Source organism: Echinops telfairi, unplaced genomic scaffold (genome assembly GCF_000313985.2).
Source record: "Echinops telfairi isolate 266 unplaced genomic scaffold, ASM31398v2 ScPeMD7_7424;HRSCAF=8462, whole genome shotgun sequence".
NCBI lineage: Eukaryota > Metazoa > Chordata > Mammalia > Afrosoricida > Tenrecidae > Echinops > Echinops telfairi.
This window is the reverse complement of record NW_022111324.1, coordinates 66,411,622-66,431,990: the sequence shown is the minus strand read 5'-3', so window position 1 is coordinate 66,431,990 and position 20,369 is coordinate 66,411,622. Positions and strand designations below refer to the sequence as shown.

The 20,369-nt window shown below is 47.1% G+C and overlaps 1 protein-coding gene across 2 annotated transcripts in view; it reads right to left on the bottom strand.

Moving 5' to 3' along the window:
- Nucleotides 1-20,369, bottom strand: part of TGFB2 (transforming growth factor beta 2) — a 100,914-nt gene that overhangs the window by 36,291 nt on the left and 44,254 nt on the right. For both annotated transcript variants that reach the window (XM_004699902.2, XM_004699903.2), the window contains one exon: nucleotides 1,083-1,246. In XM_004699902.2, coding sequence (XP_004699959.1) covers nucleotides 1,083-1,246 — 164 coding nt within the window. The remainder of the gene's footprint in view (nucleotides 1-1,082; nucleotides 1,247-20,369) is intronic.

The following is a 20,369-nucleotide window of genomic DNA, read 5'->3' as shown; positions in this document are numbered from 1 at the left end:
ACCTGGTGGCAATGAGTTTGGGTTTGGATGAGTCTGATTAATCCAGCTATGTCCCTCACCCGACTCAAGGCATTTACAGGATTGCTTTACGATACATCCAAATCGTGTTAACATGTAGATTCTGACTTAGTAGTTCTGGGTTGGAGGCTAAATTTCTGCATTTCTCACAGGTGCTGCTGATGCTACTGGTTTGTAGCTCTCACTTGAGTAATATACAAAGGTTTGTGACTATCTGTCACCCTTGTAATGTGGCACTTCATCGCCATCACCATCACTGTCAGGACACAGCTGCCTACTTAGAAAGATGACCGAGAAGTGGTTGTAAAGGTTCCAGAAAGAGTGGAGGAAAGGAACATGTGTGTGTGTGGGGTGTGTGTGTGTGTGTTAAACTGACCCAGAATGGTAGAAGCAGAGGAGAGAGGAAAACCGGATGTGGTTAGGGAAGAGACAGGAAGCAGCAAAACCAGGGAGGGAGAAGACAATAGGCAGGAAGACGAAAGGAAAGACACACAGAAAGGGAGAGCTGCAGGACAAGGAAGGGGGGTCCAGCTGACTTTTCTCCTGAGGGTGGAATCAGGCCGCCATTTGCTGATTGTCCAGATGAGGGGGGGGGGGGTTTCTGGCGTGAAGTCCTCCCACTGGGCTCCTCCAGCTCTTCATACCACTTGACTAGGTGTGCCGAGCGTCACTGCTACAGTCTACAGGCTCCTGCTTCTAGAGTGACTGAAGAATATGCTCCCTATCACTCCAGCAATGGTAATAAAGGAGCGCCTATAGCACAAATGGCTTGCCTGCTAAGTGGAAGGTTGGAGGTTCAAATCCACCCAGATGCATCTTCAAAGAAAGGCCTGACCATGCTCTACCTCTGTAAAGGAGCCATTGAACTCTTTGGAGCACAGTTCTCCTCTGACAGCCTTGGGAGCACCGTGAGTCAGTAGAGGCTTCATGGCAAGTAAATTTTGAGATTGTGAATGTATAAAATGGCTGTATCAACCAAGTTAAGGGGGTAAAAACAGTAAGACAGTAGAAAGTCTTTTACCTGGTGGTCGCCAACTGGCTCAAATAACTCAAGGACAAGTTACCTGATACAGCTCTATCCGTTGTTCAGGCACTCTGGCTTTGGGATTCTGCAAACGGAAGACTCTGAACTCGGCTTTCACCAAATTGGAAGCATTCTTCTCCATCGCTGAGACATCAAATCGTACAATTCTGAAGTAGGGTCTGTAGAACGTAGGCGGGATGGCATCTGTAAAAAGTTAGGGCAATCGTTGAAAATGATAAAAATCCATTGTTCTCGCAAAAAAGACCGCAGCACGAGGCAGTCCCAAGAAACCAGAAGGGAACTATCTACAGGACGGTTTCGTTTCCAAGGACCAATTTAATACCATTAACAATTTAACTGGGGTAGGGGGGCGGGGAGAGGGGGGCAGGGGGGAAAGACAGAAAAGAACAAACATGTGCACTTGGTTACAGGGGTAGCAGATTAATAGAGATTAACAAACCATTTCCAACTCCTTTTCAGGGCACGCAGTTAACCCTATCCTTTGAAAGTTGACAGAGTGGTGGAAAATCCTAGACGGTTATGATTTGGAACACGTTCATGACAGTTGACGCCTAAAGAAAGCAGTCAGGCCAGCATACACTTTAATCAGATGTGCCAAGAAAATAGCTCCTAATGGCAAGCAGTTTGCCCATATATTTTTTTCCCTTGGAAGTTTGGCATCCAATACCCTACTCTATCCAGGCTCATGTATTGCATCTTTTTTGGCTTCCAGATTTGGGGTTTTCACACTCATAGGAGCAAATACATTCTCTACCCAAGTTACGGTAAAAAAATTTCGACAAACAAAACAATATCCATATATCAGCTATCCCAGATCAAGCATATAGAGAGGCAGCTCATACCAGACAATTTCAAGCTCATGCTAACACTTCAGATTCCTCTAATCTCTTTCAGGGGTCCTTGGGTGGTAAGCATGGTTAATGGACTTGGCTGCTACCTGAAAGGTTGGAACTTTGAATGAAGTCAGTTGTATCTCAAAAGAAACACCTGGGAACCTATTTCAGAAAACAGTCATTGAAAGCCCTGTGGGGCACCGTTCTACTCTGTGTGTTCTACATACATGGGGTTGATGTGAGTCAGAGTTGATTCAACAGCAACTGTGTGGTGGTGGGCCATCAGAGCCTTCCAACATGGCTAGCTAAAGACCAAAGTAGATCCTATTCCACCTCCGTGTTTTCATATGTAGTGTTCATTTAGTTGGAGTAGGCTTTTTCTCACATACTTTAGACATCAGGAGACAAGCCATGGGAAAAGAATGTCATGTTTGGTAAAGTAGACGGCTGCCAAAACATAGGAAGACCCTCAGGGTGCTGGATTTACAGAGTGAGCATCAATGGGCTCAAACGTAACAGTAATTGTGTGGACAGTGATGGACTGGGCAGTCTTTGGTTCTGTTGTGCTATGGTTGCCATGAATCCAATCAATTTGATGGCACCTAGCAACAAGAGTAGACCGGGCACTTGGTACCATGTGCTACTATGAAACCCCTGCAAACCCTCCTGCCCAGTTTGCTTTCACTATTCTTGAACGTTCCATCCAACACTGGTGGTCTCCTTACTTTCTACCCTCTCTTCATTTATGCAGCTTGATTACAACCTAGGCATTCCGTTCATTTTGTTAAAAAAAACAAAACATTTGTATTACTTGTGTATATGATGTTTATATTATTTATTTGGATTTTTCCCCTCATGAAACTTTAAGAATCTTGAGGGCAGACATCCTGTTTGCCAATCTTTCTTCCTCCTGCACACACCAGAGCCAGGCTCCTGCACACATGGAGGTCACCAAATGCCGAGCTGATTGGCAACAGAGTCTGACAGACACGGGCATCTAGCTGTTGGCGAGACTAACTTCTTATGAAGTAAATAAGCCACCCTTAAAATAGAAATAGCTACCTTTCATGATCTCTTGGGAAATCTGTGCCCAGGTGATGCCACTGAAGAGATTGCTAGGGACACACCAACATGTGTTCATCCTGAGAGCCCCGCAGGGTTTCCCCAGACCTCTCCCCATTCCCGTGATGCTCAGAAAGCCAGCTCATGGGGAAGCGGCGAATTCCATGCCGCACTCGGCTTGATGACTAGTACGCGCTCGGCACTCAGCACATTTTAAAACAACTGCGTGTGAACTGGGGCCTTGTAAGTCTACGAAACCAAAAGCCTCAGAAACAAACAAACAAAAACCAAAAAATCCAAAGTATTCAGGTTTGGGAGAGCAGAAAGCATTCGTGCAGACATGCGGCTGACCTGCCTTGGATGTGCTCTGAAAGAACTAGGAAACCGTTTTTCAAGATGACAAACATCTACAGACAAGCAGAAAAGTTTGTGAGCCACCTAGCATAGCCGAACAGGGAGCCCCAGTGGCCTGGCAGTGAAGCCCTCGGCTGCTAACTGCAAGGTCAGCTGTTCTAACGCAATAGCAACTCTGAAGAGAGGAGAAAAGGCCTGCTGATCTGCTCCCATGAAGATTACACCCTAGACAAATGTATGGGGCAGCTTCTCTTGGTCAGTTGGACCTGATACAAGTGGGATTCGACTCAAGGACACGCAACAACTAGGTAGCACAGGTGTTTTATATACTCAGGTGATTAATGCACGCCAATGTTAACTGGCGATTCAAATACGCTCAGAGGTATCTCAAAAGAAAACCCTGTCCATCTAGAACAGCAATTCTCAACCTGGGGGTCACGACGCCTTTGGGAGTCAAATGACCTTTTCACAGAGGTCTCCCAATTCATAACAGTAGCAAAATTATAGTTATGAAGTAGCAAGGAAAATAATGTTATGGTTGGGGGGGGGTCACCACAACATGAGGAACTCTATTCAAGGGTCATAGCATTTGGAAGGTTGAGAACCACTGAACTAGACCCATGAAGATAATAGCCAAGAAACCCCTTTGAATCAAGGTTCTACTCTGACACGGGTGAGGTCTCTATGAATGAGAGTTGACCCCATGGCAACTCGTACTACAAGCATCAAACCAAAAGATCAAACTCACTGCCATTGAGTCAATGCTGACTCTTGGTGACCCATTGCAGCTTCCCAAGACTCTAACTGTGTATGGGAGTAGAAAGCCCCTTCTTTCTCCTGCAGAGTTGTTGGTGGTTTTGAACTGCGACCAGGTGGGTTGCAGCCCAATGTGACGCCTACCAGTAGCACAGTAGCTACTGAAAAGGAATAAATACTCCTCTGTCTTGCAACACGCCCACCCCAATGGCTGGAAAGGCTGGTATTATCTGACCAGCAGGAAAGCCAGCTCAGAGCTGAGGCCAGGTTCTCTGCCTTCACAGAGCCTCTCACTAGGCTAGAATTGTCCGCAAACCAAGTGTCAGCGTGCATCTTTGTGGCGCCTCATCATTAGACAACCAAAACTTTATACATCCTCTGAAGGAGCATCCGAAGTAGCAAAGCTACTTAAAGTGGGTTTCCAGTTCTTAGGAAAAGTAAACATCACAATCATTATTTCCCTTCCCTTCTAGCCTGCTCTACTTCGGAACATATCCACCTCTCACACCCACCTGCCCCAATCTCATCCTTCGCCACATTTGTAAATGAGTGCTCTTGAGATTTATTTTGATTCTCCTTTGTGTTTAATAAACTTGAGACCATTTCCCCCTCCACTTCTTGGTCTTCTGCCCATACACTCTTTACTTCATTTTTTTAATGGCTGCTTCAGCCCATGAGGTCAATTTTGTTTCTTCTTCTCCTAAGCAAACCTTCCAACCGCCCTGCCCCCAGACTCCTGAACCATGAAGAGGTAGGTCCTCTGCAAATATTCACAAGCACAGCTTGGCAGTTCCGCGCAGCGGTTCTGCTCCCCGTACTTCAGAAAACAGTCCTCAAGCAAGTCTGACCCTCGAGGCTGTCGAGGGTGCAATGCCTGGTTTTTTGTTGGTTTGTTTGTTTTTTCTCGTTTCATAAGTAGAAGCTGTTTATCTGCAAGGTAGGCTGACCGCTGACCACACCCCAGCAGTCACCCCACTCTGCCCTGGAAACACAAGGAATAAACCAGGCCTAGATGAAACACCACCAGCATGCAAGTCAGGGACTTACATAAAGACTGCTGACTGAATTGCTGGCGGCCACTGCCAGAGGTCAGTCATAGCCGTCCCCTGCTGACATCTGTTATGGGTCATGAGCCCCCTGCCTGGCTGAAAAACTTGAACAACGTGCCAGATTATCTCTGGATTTGTAAAAAAAAAAAAAAAAGAGAGAGAGAGAGAGAGAGAAAGAGAGAGAGAACGGAAAATTGCTTTGGGTAGTTCTGTGGCCAACGGATGGGACTATAGTGTGGGGAACTGGCAACCAGACCCATCCACACCCAGCTGAGACGCAGCAGGTTCCTTCTCTGGATTCGAGGTGCCAGAGCTGCAGGCTAGGTATTTGATGGCTTATGCAAGCCTGATCCACCCACTTAGTCTTGGAGGGAGGGAGATTTTTCCTCTGCTTTCTCTAAGAACTCATTCCCCCTCTGCACTGGGAGTTCTCACTAAAGGCCATTGTCAATCCAGGCCAAGTTGCTCTTCTCCTGCCAGGTACTTGGGCTTCACCGTGGCCAACTTGCCCACACTCCCAGCCTGGCCCACTCCTGCCTCACGGGTACTAATGCGCTTTTTCAGTTCCATCAAACAGATTTTCCTGCAGCGCCTTGGATTTCATTCCACCAGCACAAGTGAGCTGGGCCAGTTCCTTCTGCCATGCTTTCCACACAGACCTTCCTTGCAGGGAAAATCTTGCACATGGAAGATTCCCTGGTGTAACTAGGTGTAGGGGTGTCCCTCTTCTCAGTCACACACCCCTACTTGGGTGAGGGGGCAGTATATGGGAGGGAGGGGGAGGAAGAAATCCAGCATTTAGAATTTGCAAAATGACAGGGTACAGAAAGCTCGTGAGAGCACTGATCACAAATGGCCTTTAAGAAAGTCTGTGTGGCCCTGCCATCTGTTGAAGGTAAAGTGAGTAGAGGAATGCTTCTTATCTTCTTCCTGGGCTCTCCTATAGGTGCCTTGGGCTCCGAAATCTTTTCTCGTAGTTCTCTGGTTTCTCACAGCCCAGAGCTAACTCCCTAAGCCTTTAGTTAAGTGCTGTCTCACAGGGCCCTACAATCAGAAAGGCTTCATGCAAGCGCCCTCTAGTCGGTCACCATCTTGGCATCCTTCGTCATTTCACCTTTGAATCTGTGCTTTTTAAGTGACATCTGATAAGATAAGGGAGCACAAGCAGGGGGCCTGGGAGCCTGGACTCTAGCACAGTCCCACCTCCTGCCTCACCAGGATTTCTATTGGCTCCTGTTCCTTCCTCTCTGGTCTCTCCCATCCAATGGCCCACCCAATGCCCAATATTACCTTCCATCCCTGGGGAAGCTCAGAGTTAAGGCATTTTAGGGTGGTACAGTGGCAGCTGTTTCCACCTAAGGTTGGCAGTGTGGCCCAAGTTTGATGGTCAATTTGATCAAAGTACCCACTCCTAATCCAATTCTGAGCATGCTCCAGGACAAAAGTTGTCATCCTACAGAATGGGCCCATGGTACTATAGGAAGGGAGATTCAAAGCTCAACTTGTCATCGGTCTGAGGCTGGTGGGGAAAAGAATTTAATCCAATAGATGGTTGGCTGTATACTCCAGGGCAAACACATACATACTCCATGTATCCCACAAGGACTCCTATGCCCAAGGGAACATGGCACTACAAAACAAAAATAAATAAATAAAGCCAGCAACAACAAAACGGAAAGCTGTGCCATCAAGTTGATTCCAAGTCAAAATGATCCTGCCGTGCACAGGCGACCTGCCCCATCGGGTTTCCAAGGTGGTAAATATGGAGGGAAGCAGTCTTTTTGCTCTCTGGTGGCTTCAAATTGCTGCCAGCCTTTTGATTGGCAGCTCAAGGCTTCACCAGCGTGCAAGCAGGATTCCCTTTAAGAACACCAGGAGGCAATGACAATACAAGGATCTTTCGAGAGAAAGGTCATAGAAAAAGATGAACATTTTCTATTTTTTTGTACATTTAACAGCATTTCCCACTGGTTTGTGAACAGGGGAACACATAGTTTGATTCTGAACGAGGGACTCCACAAATTCTGTAACCAGCCCTGCCATAACCATGTGTGATTACAGGATCACCATGGGGTGAAGGATGTAAAGGGCTTTCTGAGATCTAAGACAAAATCAGCCTACCTCTCTGGACCTGTCTTGTCATCTGTGTAATTACTCAAGCCTCCATTGACAGAGAGGTGAGGTGCACTGCCCAGCAAGTAACCCCTGGCTTCCCATGTGAGAAGTCTACCACTGAACTACCAATGCCCCCTATATAGGTAATTACCTCATATATTGAATTGTGTCATCGGGATTACAGGAGAATCCAGATGGAAAGTTTGAGCACCATGCCTAGCACAAATTTCCATTCATAAAGATCCCTTCCTACCCACCCACTCACCCCTCCTCTTCATTCTACATTAACGCTACCTAGTGGCCATTCGGCCTTCCTTCCATGCCTACATGGAGACAGAACTTTCTTTCTGGCTGACTGATTTAATTAGAAGAGGAGATGAGAATAAGCAGAAGTAGCTTGTGGTACCGCAGCACCTTAGAACCACTCTACATGGTACAATTTCTCTGCCTGTTGTGGAGAGGAAGGAGCTGTGGTGGGTCAGTGGCAGAAGTCTAGAAGGCTTATGCGCAAGAAGCCCAGGGTTGATGCCCAGCCTATGCACCTTTGGCCCAGCCACTGTCTATATCCAGCTTGTGGGTGACTCGATGCAGAACATGTTTACATGGAAGGACTAAGCTAAGGCCTGAAAATTAACTTCTGAAAAAATCAGCCAGTGGAAACCCTATAGGTCACAACAACCCATCATGGAGATAGCCAATGACCAGGTTGTCTTTCATTTTATCGTGCACGGGACACCATCGGTCAGGGCCCACTCAGTGGCAGCTCCAACAACAAGGATGGATCTTATATAGTAGTAGTTCTCAGACAGTGGGGTGGGATTGGAGGAGCTGCACTTTAACAAACTCATTGGGTGACTTTCATTTTCCCTATACATTGAGAGCCACTAAATCAAAGGTGAAAAACAAAAAGAAAAGCAGAAAGACAAAAGAGCCTCTAAACGAAGGTGAGCAGATTTTAACATTGGTCAAGTGGGACACCATTGATAAAACTCACATCCTGGCAAAATAGCCACATGGCAGCCGAAAACCGTATACCCTAGCTTGCTGTGCATTCTTTCCAAAAATCGGGACTTTTTAAAAATGCCGCAGGACGCGGGGGGGATAATATATTAAAAATCGGGACTGTCCGGCCAAAAGCCGGACGTCTGGTCACCTTACTCTAAACACTTTTTTGGGCACCACACCTGGAAAGAATGAAAGAGTGAAACAGAAAAGAAGAAATTTAAGTCACGGAAGAACCAGGATGGAAACCTAGAATCCCTCTGGGGTTGGCACCAGTTCTCTGTTATTTTAATCACCTGGAGAGTTTTTAAAGTACTGCTATCTGGGTCCCAGCACCTGACGGCCTAGTAGCTTGCCTCGTTGGGCTTTTCAACACTCTTGAGCTCATTCTAGCCCAGTCCGAATGGAGAAACCCTCCTTAAAGGAACTGGCCTAGGGAGGAGAAGAGCAGTAGACATCAAAACCTATAGGGGATTTCAAATATTTCAAGGGCTTCCCTGCTTTTCTTTTAAAGTCTACCTTTCTAGAACTAGAGAGTCATATTTTGGCTCAGTATATAAACAATTTTCTAATGAATTAAAAGAATTCAAAAATAAATCATGAAATAACAGAAACGCATTGCCCTTCAAGACTGAAAGACGCTAGGTTCCAGTGAGAGAGAGGAGGGTTTCCTGCCTCTGGGGGCAGATAGGCTAGATGGCCTCCCAGTGCTCTGCCAAATCTGTCCTGATGTCATTCTTGCTTTGAGGCTGTTCTAGGATAGAGATACCAGAAATCCTTGATTTCCTCTCACTCACCCTCAAACCCAAACCAAAGCACTTGCTATCTAGTCAACTCTAACTCGTGGTGGTCCCTTGTTGGTGGGGTAGAACTGTGCTCCATTGGGTTTGTCATAGCTGGTTGTTCAGAAGTAGATGCCAGGTCTTTCTTCTGAGGTTCCTCTAAGGAGGGTGGAACCACCAGTCTTCAGGTTAGCAACTGAGTCTATGAACCATTGGCACTACCCGAGGATGCCTCCAAATCCCACTAAAAACAGAAACCAAGCCAAACCTATCACTATTGAGCTGAGACCCTATAGAGCAAAATAGTCCAGGGTGTAGGGTTTCCAAAGCAGTAATCTTCACGTAAGCAGACTGTCATGTCTTTCTCCAGGGGAACTCGGCGGGTGGGGTCAAATTGTCAACTCTCTGGTTAGCAGCACAGTGTTTAACCCCTGAACTACCAGGAATCCTCACAAATCTCTCTAGAGATTATATAGTAGATGAAATTTAACTCACTACTTGCCTCAAAATCACTTCGTGGGCAAGGGGTGTGATTAATAGAGTTATTACTAAACAACATGCTAGACCTACTCGATGACCCTTTACTGAGATTCAAGCTTGAGAACATCTGCTCTAGGCAATGGTCTAACCACAGTGAACTTGCTCAGATGGCCCTTTCTGTTTCTCAGGGTCATGAGTTAGCCAGTAATGAGTAATGCATGTTCATCACCGCTGCCCCATCTTAACAGGAGCACTCTGATCTCACAGCAAATTCAGAAGGCTGGTTCTGTATGATACCATGACATTGCATCTACTTCTCTTCTCTTACCCAACCCGTGCTAAATACCAACCCATTTCCACAGAGTTGAGTGCAACTCAGAGCCACCCCACATAGAGTTGGCAAGACAGTGGATCTTTACAGGAACAGAAAGCCTCATCTTTCTGCTGAGGATCTTCTGGTACATTTGAATCACTGACCATGATGATGTTAGTCCAACGCTTCTGATCTCTCACCCCTATGAACTATCAGCTCCTCACCCCTATGTTACAGATAAAAGAAATTAAAATCAAGGAACATGAAATAGCTTTCAGGTGAGCATGTCCTTTCAATCACAAGCCTGGGGCTTTTCACTCAAAGACCCTGCCTTCTGCTTCAAGGTCAAGGTTGTGGACATTACCCCTGGCAGAGATAGCAGCATAGCCATTACAGCATGGGTGCAAGGAGTGACTTCAGAGAAACAGTACCTGTTCAGCTCCAGATCAGTTTGACATTGTGATAAAACTAAAGAAGCTTTTATTCAAGTCTTATATTGTGACTGCTTTGGAGATTGGGGACCCTCACTCACCCACAAAACCAAACTCACTGCCATCAAGTTGACTCTGACTCACAGTGACCCTAGAGGCCAGAGTAAAACTCCCCTTGTGGGTTTCTGAGACCTTAACTCTTCACCAGATTAGACAAGCTCATCTTTCTCCCAAGGAGCAGTTGGTGGTTTTAACCACTACACCACCAGGGCTCATGGGGTCACACCCCAGAATTGGTTAATACCAGTATTGCCCAAGACCTTGTACCCCCATCACACCTGACTTGTTCTTTTGCCCCAGGGGTACCCAAGACCTTTGACTGAACAGAACCCACTATGACGACTTTCTCTTTCTAGAAATGGCTGCACAGTGCCTGCAGCCCTTCAATGATTGGCATAGACTTTTGACACGCTTAATGGATGCAGTGGTCCCTCATTCCTGACATCCGCTAGGTTTAGGGAAGTCATTTGGGCTTCATTAGTCAGTCTCGAGGGTCCGGTGAGACAAGCCACCCACCCTGATTGCAAGGCCCTGCGCCCATTCCTAGTTGTGTGTGCGCCAGCACAGCCAGCAAGCAACCAAGACAATTGTGTTCTGGGTTTTCTGAAATTTGTCTTGGCACACTGGGTATGGATTTTATTTCACTGCCACATCCCAAACACTGCTGACATTCAAGTCACAGCAATTTAACACAAAATGACTGAGAAGTAAACAGCTCATCGGCAGTGGTTTCTGCGTTTCTCTCCAGTCATCCCTCCTATTAAATGTAAGGCCGCACCGCCGCCAGTGTGATTGGAAGTGGGAGTCTCGGAGAGGGGGGATTGTGTCAGACTTGACATGCCCTTGGCAACTGCGACTCTAATGGGTCAGCATCAGTTTATGTGACTTGGCCTTCATCTAACTGCTATGGGAGACGGTGTGTACTGTCAGCAAAAGCATTTGGACCCCTTTTTACACGGTGCATATAAAGGAAAATGCCGGGGGGCTGGCCCACTGTGGTGGGTTTTCTTGAACTCTGGGGGATATGGGATTTCTAGTTTCTGTTCCAACGTTTCCATCACCATCAAGGATTGGATTTTGCCTGCACTCCACCCCCTGCCACTGCCTCATCCCCAAAAATGGATGCTGAAGCCCTAGCCCTTGTACCTCTGAAGACGACCTTGCTTGGAAATTGATGTTTTGAAGGTGTCATCAGTTAAATGATAACAGTCGGTGGAGTCCTAAGCCCAATATCCAACGAGGAGAAGAAACTCAAGAGTGAGAGACAGAGAGAAGATTGATCAGGGATGGCAGAACGATGCCACAGCTCCAAACCAATGGCTGCCTGCGGCTGCCAGGAGAAGAGAGGGGCAAGACAACGTCTTCCTCCTGAGCCTCCTCAAGCACTCTGCCTCCACACTGCTGGCCCCCGAACTGTGAGATAAAACACACTTGTCCTTGAAAGCCATCTGCTGTGGGATCCTTTGTTCTCAAGGGCAGGAGGAAACTAATATGCTCAAGCTCCACCACCACCCCTCCCCCGCCTGATTCAACCTAAATGGCGACCCTTGTTCCACCTCAGTCTCCCCAGGGTGGTGCAAACAATACTGGAACACACTCGGCTGCTAAGCACAAGGTCAGAAAGTGGAATCTACCTCAGAAGAAAGGCCCGGGGATCTAGTTCTGAAACATCAGATCTACTCTGACACACACGAGTCATCCTGAGTCCGGGCCCAAATCTACAGCAGCTAACTACAACAGCGACAAGACCTAGGGTGTTTGTGCATTAAAAGCAGTGAGTGCTGACAGGGCCAGGCCGGGCTGGCTGCTGCTGCTGAGAGGCGGGGGCTGGTGGCTAATTCCAAGGAGTGTCCGAAGCCTCCTGTTGGCAGGGGGGCACCTGAAACCCCAGGTGCGCACAGATGGAGCACAAATGAGACACAGAGGCAGCATGTCCTCCTGTGGTTGCAACAGACCATGGAAGCAACCTTGCTCTGCTCTCGTCTCAGCTTGTAGTCTTTCTGCCCTCTATCCTTTCTTGGCCCCGTGTCCTAGTCCTCTTCTGTCTGCACCTTTTGGCTTTAGATCACCCAATGGGCAAACAGTCATGTCTTCCATTCAATGGTGGTGCTTCAAGAGTCTCTAGGTGTTGGGGGTGATTCTCCCTCAGCTACTAACCTAGAGGTTGGTGGTTCCAGCTTAGCCAGCAGCACCCTGGAAGAAAGGCTTCCATAAAGATTAGAGCCAAGGCAGCCCCATGGAGCTGTTCTACTCTGTACCACATGGGCTGCCATGAGCTAGAATTGACTAGAAGGCAACAGGTAGGGTTTGCTTGGTATTGGACAGCTTTTTAAAAGTCCAACCAGCCCAACCCCATGACACAGCACTCCAGGCAACTATTCGTGCACTCAGCAATAGCTTCAGCCAATCTCAGGAGGAGGAAGAGAATGTGTGCTCATTACATTAATGACTTCGCCTTGTATGCCATCCTCTCCATGGACTAGAAGCAAATGCCTTCTTGATCCCTTTTCACAGGTTGAGAAAGTGAGGCCTGAAGTATTTGGCGACATGAGGACCACAAGGTCTGGCCTTCAGCGTTCTGGCACAGCCTTGGCCATTCTTGCTCACCAAGACCCAGAAACCCTTCTTTATCCTCACCAACTTCCATCAAGTCCATTGCCACTCATAGCTTCTTATCCCAGGATAAGCAAACCCCAGCTTTCTCCTCTCAAGAAGGGATTCCACTTTCCCCACAGCTTGCAATGATTGGTGTTGACTTTGACATGCTTAATGGGCGTAGCGTTTTCTTACTAGCCTGAAAATCTTTCTCTAATCTCTCCAAAATTACAGCAGTGATGCATATAATGGCCAATGCGTGTCTTGTACTGCAAGCTCCTCTTTGTGTTTTCCATAAGCTCCTCGCTTGTGGCCCAATTTTTCTGTAAAGCAATCATCTAATTACTTTGAGGCACTGTGATGATTTGCTGCTCTGCCCTAAAGCTAAGTTAATAAGCGGCAAGGCACACCCTGCTAGGATTGCAAGCTGTTTACCAATTTATCCCAGTGGCGTGGGCTGTTATTACAATGTATTAAATGCAGGCCTTGGGAGTGAGTAAATACGAAGAGGAATAGATGGTCTGGATTATCCCGTTTGGGAGAAGGAACGCAGACACAGCCAACACGCAGTCTCCCCGGCGGTGAATCACGGCGGTAGCACACGGATGGAGGGCCTCACACCTACACAGTCCTTGTGAACGGCGGTCTAGTCGTCCCCCAACTCATGAGGACCCCATGCCCAGCAAGGAACAAAACCGCTGAGCCACCGTGCAGCTGGGCTCAAATCACCAGCATTTAGATTATCAGTCATTGACATTGAGTCCCTGCCGACTACAGCAAGGTTACGCCCCGCGGGCGGCTGGTAGGTTTGAACCGCTGAACTGCGATTAGTGGCCCAAGTCTTCAGCCAAGTGCAAGCCATTTGTGCCACCAAGGGGTTTTGAGAGTTGGCGTTGCTGTGTGTTGTCCGGGAGTCATTCCGACTCACGGTGATTCCGTGTGCGCGCGGAGTAGCATGGCTCCACTAGGTTTCCATTGGGTTTCTTTCTGAAACAGAACATGGGCCTTGTTTCAGAGGTGCCTCGGGACAGTTTAGGATCAGAGACCTTCCTGCTATAGTAGTGGAACCTTTAACTGCCTGTGCCACTCAGGGACTTCTTCATTAGACTAGTGGAAGAGACACTTGTCTGGGAAGAGCTTTGAACTCCCAGATACCCTTATTAGCATTTCAAAGGATAACCACTTAGCACCCCACAAAGACCATGAGTGTGTCAAAGGATGGTGCCTTCTCAGGGTTGGTAGATGTACAGTCATGAATGGTGTGTGCTCATCCCTCATCGTGTGCTTTGGCAAGGCAGCTATGGGCAATTGAGATTTGGGAACATACAGGAATTATTGGAATCCAGATGAACCGTGCCAAAGGTGTTATGCCCGCTTTGAAAAGTTACATTCACTCGGGTGCTAAGCAGCTTTCGTTCTTCCAGGTCAAGCCACCATGTGGGGTATAAGGAAAACCATTGGTTACTATCAGACTGTCCACTGTAGAAGCAGACCATTGCTGAGAACGTGAAAAGGCTTGCACGCGTGTTCTTACTTACTGGAGCGAGAGCCAGCCCTACCACTGCGCTTCAGGCTCCTCAAGGCTGTGTAGCGAGGCTATCGGGTGCTCCAATTTCAGTCTGCTCGTAGCGAGATGGGGAGAGAAAATGGGCCTCCGGGGAATCCAGAGTTAAGCCAACTAGTCCCTGCATATTACAGACCCCAGCAAAGGGAGAGCACTGCCTTTTGAAGGCAGAACGACAATTCTTAAAAGAAAGTGGGTTTCTTCTCTTTATGGATGTTTAGGGTCTGCCTGACCACTCTCAATTTTCTCTAGGAGTTTTTCGGTGGGAAGAGCTGTCAAAACTCCAATGATTTCTGCAGACTTCCTTACTGTCTTTTATCACAGAAAGTGGGTACAAACACAATAAGATCAAGGCTTCCGGTTAGTGCCAAGAGACCGACTCTTCTTAAAAAGCACTTACTAAACAAAAGTTCTGTGAGGGAAGCCACTGCTTCATAAAGTGTTAGGAAGGCAGATGGAATGTCCACAGCAGATACCACCCTGTACCAGTTGCCCTCGAGTTAATTCCAAGTGAACTACTACAATGGCACAAATGGTTAAAGGCTTGGCTGCCAACCCAAAGGTTGGTGGTTTGAGCCCACCTAACACTTTCTCAGGGAGAACCACCTGGTGACCCGCTCTGGTAACGATTAGAGCCTAGAAAACGCCCGGGGTTCGTTCTGCTCTGTCACGTGGCGGTGCTCCAAGCCAGAATGAACTCCAGAGCTCCCAACAAGAGCCCCTCGGTGGTTGTCCAGGTGCACTCTACAACCCAGCACCATGGGTACTGTCCTGAGAACACCTTTCCTGAGATCAATGCTGACCAGCAGAACTTGGTCTCAGTTCCCTGCAAGTGAAAATTCCTTTCAGCAGGGAGCCAGCTATGTTACTGTGTTCCGGAAGCACTGGCCTTGGGGTCCCTGAGGGGAGAGAGGAGCTCTCTGCCCACGTTTACTTTGCTGCTTGGGCAGGCGCTGCGTCAGGATAGCCTAGCCAGGACCCTCAGAGCACCAGCTGTCTGGGAGAGGGGACCATTAGAAGTGTGCTAAGAGCACAGGGGCTATTCCTGTGCCACAACTCCCCACGCAAGATAAGTCCTTCTAGCGTATGCGGCGATCAGTAAATGTCACAAAGAAGAAGAGAATTCATTCTTAAACAGCTAAGTCACTGAAGGAGGCCGAGTATGGCAGATGGTTAAGGAGCTCAGCTGCTAATCTAAAGGTTGGCAGTTCAGCCGACCAACTGGTACCATGGAAGAAATGCCTGAAAATCTGCTTCCCTAAAGAGCACAGCCTAGAAAAATCCTGTGGAGCAGTCTTACTCTGGAACACATGCGGTCACCCGGAGGCAGAATCCATAAAACGCTTTGTTACTTGGGGGCTCTTTTCAAGTCCTAGTAGTGTAGTTGTTACGAGTTGGACTGCTGACCACGATGTCAGCAGTTCGAAATCCCCAGGCGGCTGCTCCATGGGAGAAAGATGAGGCTTTCTACTCCCATACAGAGTTGGAGCGTTAGAGCCTCGGAAACCCACGGGGGCTGCTCCATGCTGTCCTCTAGAGTCTCTGTAACTCGGAACTGACTCAATGGCAGTGCGTTTGGGGTTTGATATTGTGATGAATGTTAATTTTAACCACGTGGGTCTTCAGGGGACTTGAAGGACTTTATGCTTCATAAAATGCTTTCTCATAGGCATATTATGTCATCGGAGCCTGATGTCCCTGTGAAGCCAAGTTACTGTGGGGAAAGCCATGATTCAGAGGCTTGATTTAAATGATTCCCAGGGCTTCTTGGTGCTAATCCAATGCTTGCCTTCTGACAGCAGGCTCAGGAATGGCCTCCCTGTAAGGCAGAAAGCAGCCAGTGGAAAAACAAAATACCCTACCGGGTACGTTTTCAAAGGAAGACCCTGAGGTACAGCCGAGGATGCTGAGTAGCATGATTTTCTGAGACCTCTCTGGCGCTCCAACTTGAAGAAACCAAGCAATATTAAAACAAACCCACAAGATAGCTTGTCAGGTAGCACTGGCACTGTGGCGACAGAACTTTTCTCTTCCTTGTAATCAAGAATAGCTATTTCCATGCCCAAAACAGGGCAACCTTTCTCCCAGGGCACAAAGCCTGAGAGCAGTAGTGCCTGGAAGGGATTACGATGGATTCCGGCAGCCCCCTCAGGGGGCAGCTACTCAGCAGCCAATTCCATAAGGAGTGCTTGAGGAGATGCAGGGCCGCTGCATGGCTATGACGTTTAGATTAGACCCAGAGAGGGAAAGGAGGAGTAACAGACGCACCGAGAATGATGCCCGGTGTCCTCATTTAGCAGAGATTGGGGTTTGTTTAAGGAGTCTGAATGGCACGGTTGGCTAAACATTGGGCTGCTAACTGCAAGGTCCACCACAGTCCAAGCCTACCTGCAGCTCCAGGGGAGAAAGATGAAGATCTATGCTTTTACAAAAATTTAATATTTTAGTCATATAAGATTGCTATATTCTTAGTCTTTAGTCATACAGGGTTGCTATGAGTCATGCTTGGATCCACGATCAATGTTCATGAAAAGCAGCAGTCAAGAGATCACAGGGTAAATCTGCTCCATACGATCCATTTAAAGTGCTGAAAAACAAAGATGTGACTGAAGACGAAGGTGTACCTGACCCAAGCCATGTTATTTCCAACCATGTCATGTGCAAGTTGGACAGTGAATAAGAAAGATGAAGAAGAATCAGCACATTTGGCTTATAGTGCTGGTGAAGAAGATTGGAAGTACCACGGACCGTCAAAAGGACAAACAGATCTGTCTTAGCAGAAGTATAGCCAGAACGCTCCTCAGAGGCAAGGATGGCAAGACTGGCAAGACTTGGTCTCACATACGTCAGACACGTAGAGAGGGGCAGTGAAAACGAGGAAGACCTTCAACAAGATGGATTGACACAGCACAGTGGCTGCAGCAATGGGCTTATGATTTGTTCTCTTTTAGCTATTTTAGCTGTGAGTCAGAACGGACCCAATGGCCCCAAACAACATATTTTACATCTGACTTTGGTGAGTAGCATCAAACAAAAGGGGGTGGGAGGGTTCAGATACAACTATTGGCCTCTACCCATCTGGAGCAGGAGAGAAAGGAGGAAATGCAAGAAACGAGGGGAACTCCTTGTCTATATGGACCACAGCCTACTCTATCCCTAGACCAGATGGTGCAACTACTCACATATGGAACACGCGGATCAAGGCTACGAGGATGTATCCTGACAGGAAGGAAGAACAATGTGAAACAGAACAGAAACTTCTAACAAACCAGACTTACTGGACAATTGGGACTGGAGGAATCAAGATTACTGTCTTGAGATCAGTGGAGTCACTTGATGTCCACATGGACAGTAACTCATATAGTCTCCACCCCAGCCCACGGACCTCCTCCCATACAAGACAGAATCCTTACTGATGTTTATCACCAAAATTAATTGCACTAATATGTGAAAAATACACTTGTAAATTACATAAATGTAGTAGTTCTTACATTAATTAACAAAATTGTTTTGTAAAATCTTTCTATATTGAATTACAACACTATTAAAGACAACCTAAGAGTAAACAGGCAGAGCCTTTTAAAATGTTGCTCTGAAGTGCTTCATTTTCAAAAATGCTATTGGTATATGTTCACAGATGCTGATTCACTCAATATTTTCACTAAAACACCAGTAAATTTGATAGCTCCGAAGCTAGAAAAGCACCTGCATCCTCAAGGGGAACAGTGTGTGCTTGTAGCACATGCAGATGCTGCTGCATTACCTGAAGCACCGCTGTGGCCGGGTAGCAATGAGCGCTGGCTGGAGCACATCTAAAGGTTCCCACAGCAGACCAGCATAGAGTCCCAGCCTTGTTGCCATATGGAGCCAGGAGAGCTTGGCTGGTGAACAACTGCTTTCGTTGTTAACAACTGACTACCAAGACTTTTTTATTAACAACTAATGAATGTATACTGAAACACTGCACACACACAAAATTATAGGTAGTCATTTTGGTAATCCTCCCTTGGATAGTGGTCACTCTATGAACCCAAACTATCCTCTTTTAATTAAATCGTGGGTTAACTCAAAGTATTGAATATCAGCCTCACGCATTACACTTAAAACACACACACACACACACACACACACACACACACACACACACCCCTATATGTGACCAAATGATCAACACCCACTCTATAAAGCACAGAAGAGAAGATTGGGAGAGTGAGAGACCAGGTGAAGGGGAAGGAACAACCAAGGGAAATCATGAGAATGTGGACACGACATAGACAACGTGGCCAATGTCACTGCACAATTTGTGTCAAAATAGTTGGATCAGATCCTATTTTGCTATGTAGACTTCCATTGAAAATACAGCAACACAGAAGCAACAACAAAGAAGAAGAAACTGGTGGAGCACAGTCCTCCTCTGACACCCTGGCTCTCTGGGAGGCAGCGCTGACCGGATGGCAAGGGTGCTATTCTTGTGGTTTTTTGAACAGTCTGCTCTTTCTTAAACATTGGGTGAAGGGGAGCTGGGTGAGAGGCAGCTGCAACAGTGAGCCTAACACAGATGCTATTCGACCATAAGCCTTAATACCAAGTCCCTTTTTTCTTGTTCAGAGAGAGTCCCTCATGACCCTGGAGTTCACTGCACTTTTTAAATTCCCCAGTGGGTGGGGGAGAGCAGCTGTGCCCTCTTCCCTCACAGCAGCCTCACAGAGGTCAGCTGGCCTTGGAAGATCAGTACAGCCCAAGCTAGGAAGGGCTTACAAAGGTCCCTTTGCATCCCTTTTGTGTGTCAAACAAACTTATCACCCATTTGTGGTTGTTATTATTATTATTATTATTATTATTATTATTATTATTAATGTAATTGTTATTAGAAGTAAGCCAGAGAGCTTCACTAGGCAAATATGCCATCAGCAATATCAACAATGAATATCCACAATGAATGCACTACCATCTAGCCCATCACCATAACAACAACAGTAATGAACCCACTGCCATCCAGTCGATGCGCACTGGGACTCAAAGCAACCCTACAGGACAGGGCAGCACAGCCCTGTGAGCGTCTGAGACTGTCACTCTTTACAGGAGCAGGAAGCCCCATCTTCCTCTGCAGAGCAGCCGGTGGTTTCTCTGCAGCCCAAGCCATAACCACGGCATCAGCAGGGCTCCCTTGCCACCTCCATAGCCTTCCAGTAATTACACCCTACATATACTCCCACATTCATGTTCTCTATGTGCTAGGCCCTCCCACAGTCTGCTCCTCAGAATTGGTCTGTGGGCCTGTCAGACTGATTCATTTCTAATGTCTGGGTGATGCTGGCAGGGGATGGGTCACACAGAGATGGGAACAGCACGCATGTTCAGCATGTTAAAATATCTCCAAGAAGTGTCCCAAAGTATTAAAAAGTACTTTATGAGTCTAATACATGTGGTCAAATAAGTGTCAATCATTCTGCCCAAACTTTGACTCAGATGGCATCTTCTGATGAGTAAAAAGAAGTTAAAATGGAGGGCAGGTGGAAACAGGTCTTGCACAGTGGCCCCTTAGAGTGTGAAAGGACGTAAAGCATACAATATGGCAGACGATCTCCAGAAGTGGGAGCCCACAGGTGGACAAATGGTTAACGCTTGGCTGATAACCACGAGCACCTCTCCGTGTCCATAAAGACGTCCAGTCTCAGCGACCTTCCACAGGGTCATTATGAAGCGGAATCAACTTCATGGCAGTAGGTTTGGGTTTCAGTATCAGGTAGAGCCATCCAAAGGAGAAGAAATTGCTAAAGGACACGTGCAGGAAGTAAAGAATAACCGTATATAGCTAAACATAACCCATGGTTAACTCTTGGCTGGGACAAAATGGCACAACAGCAATTCAACATTGTGTGTGTGTACAGTTGGGTCATGCCACTGCCA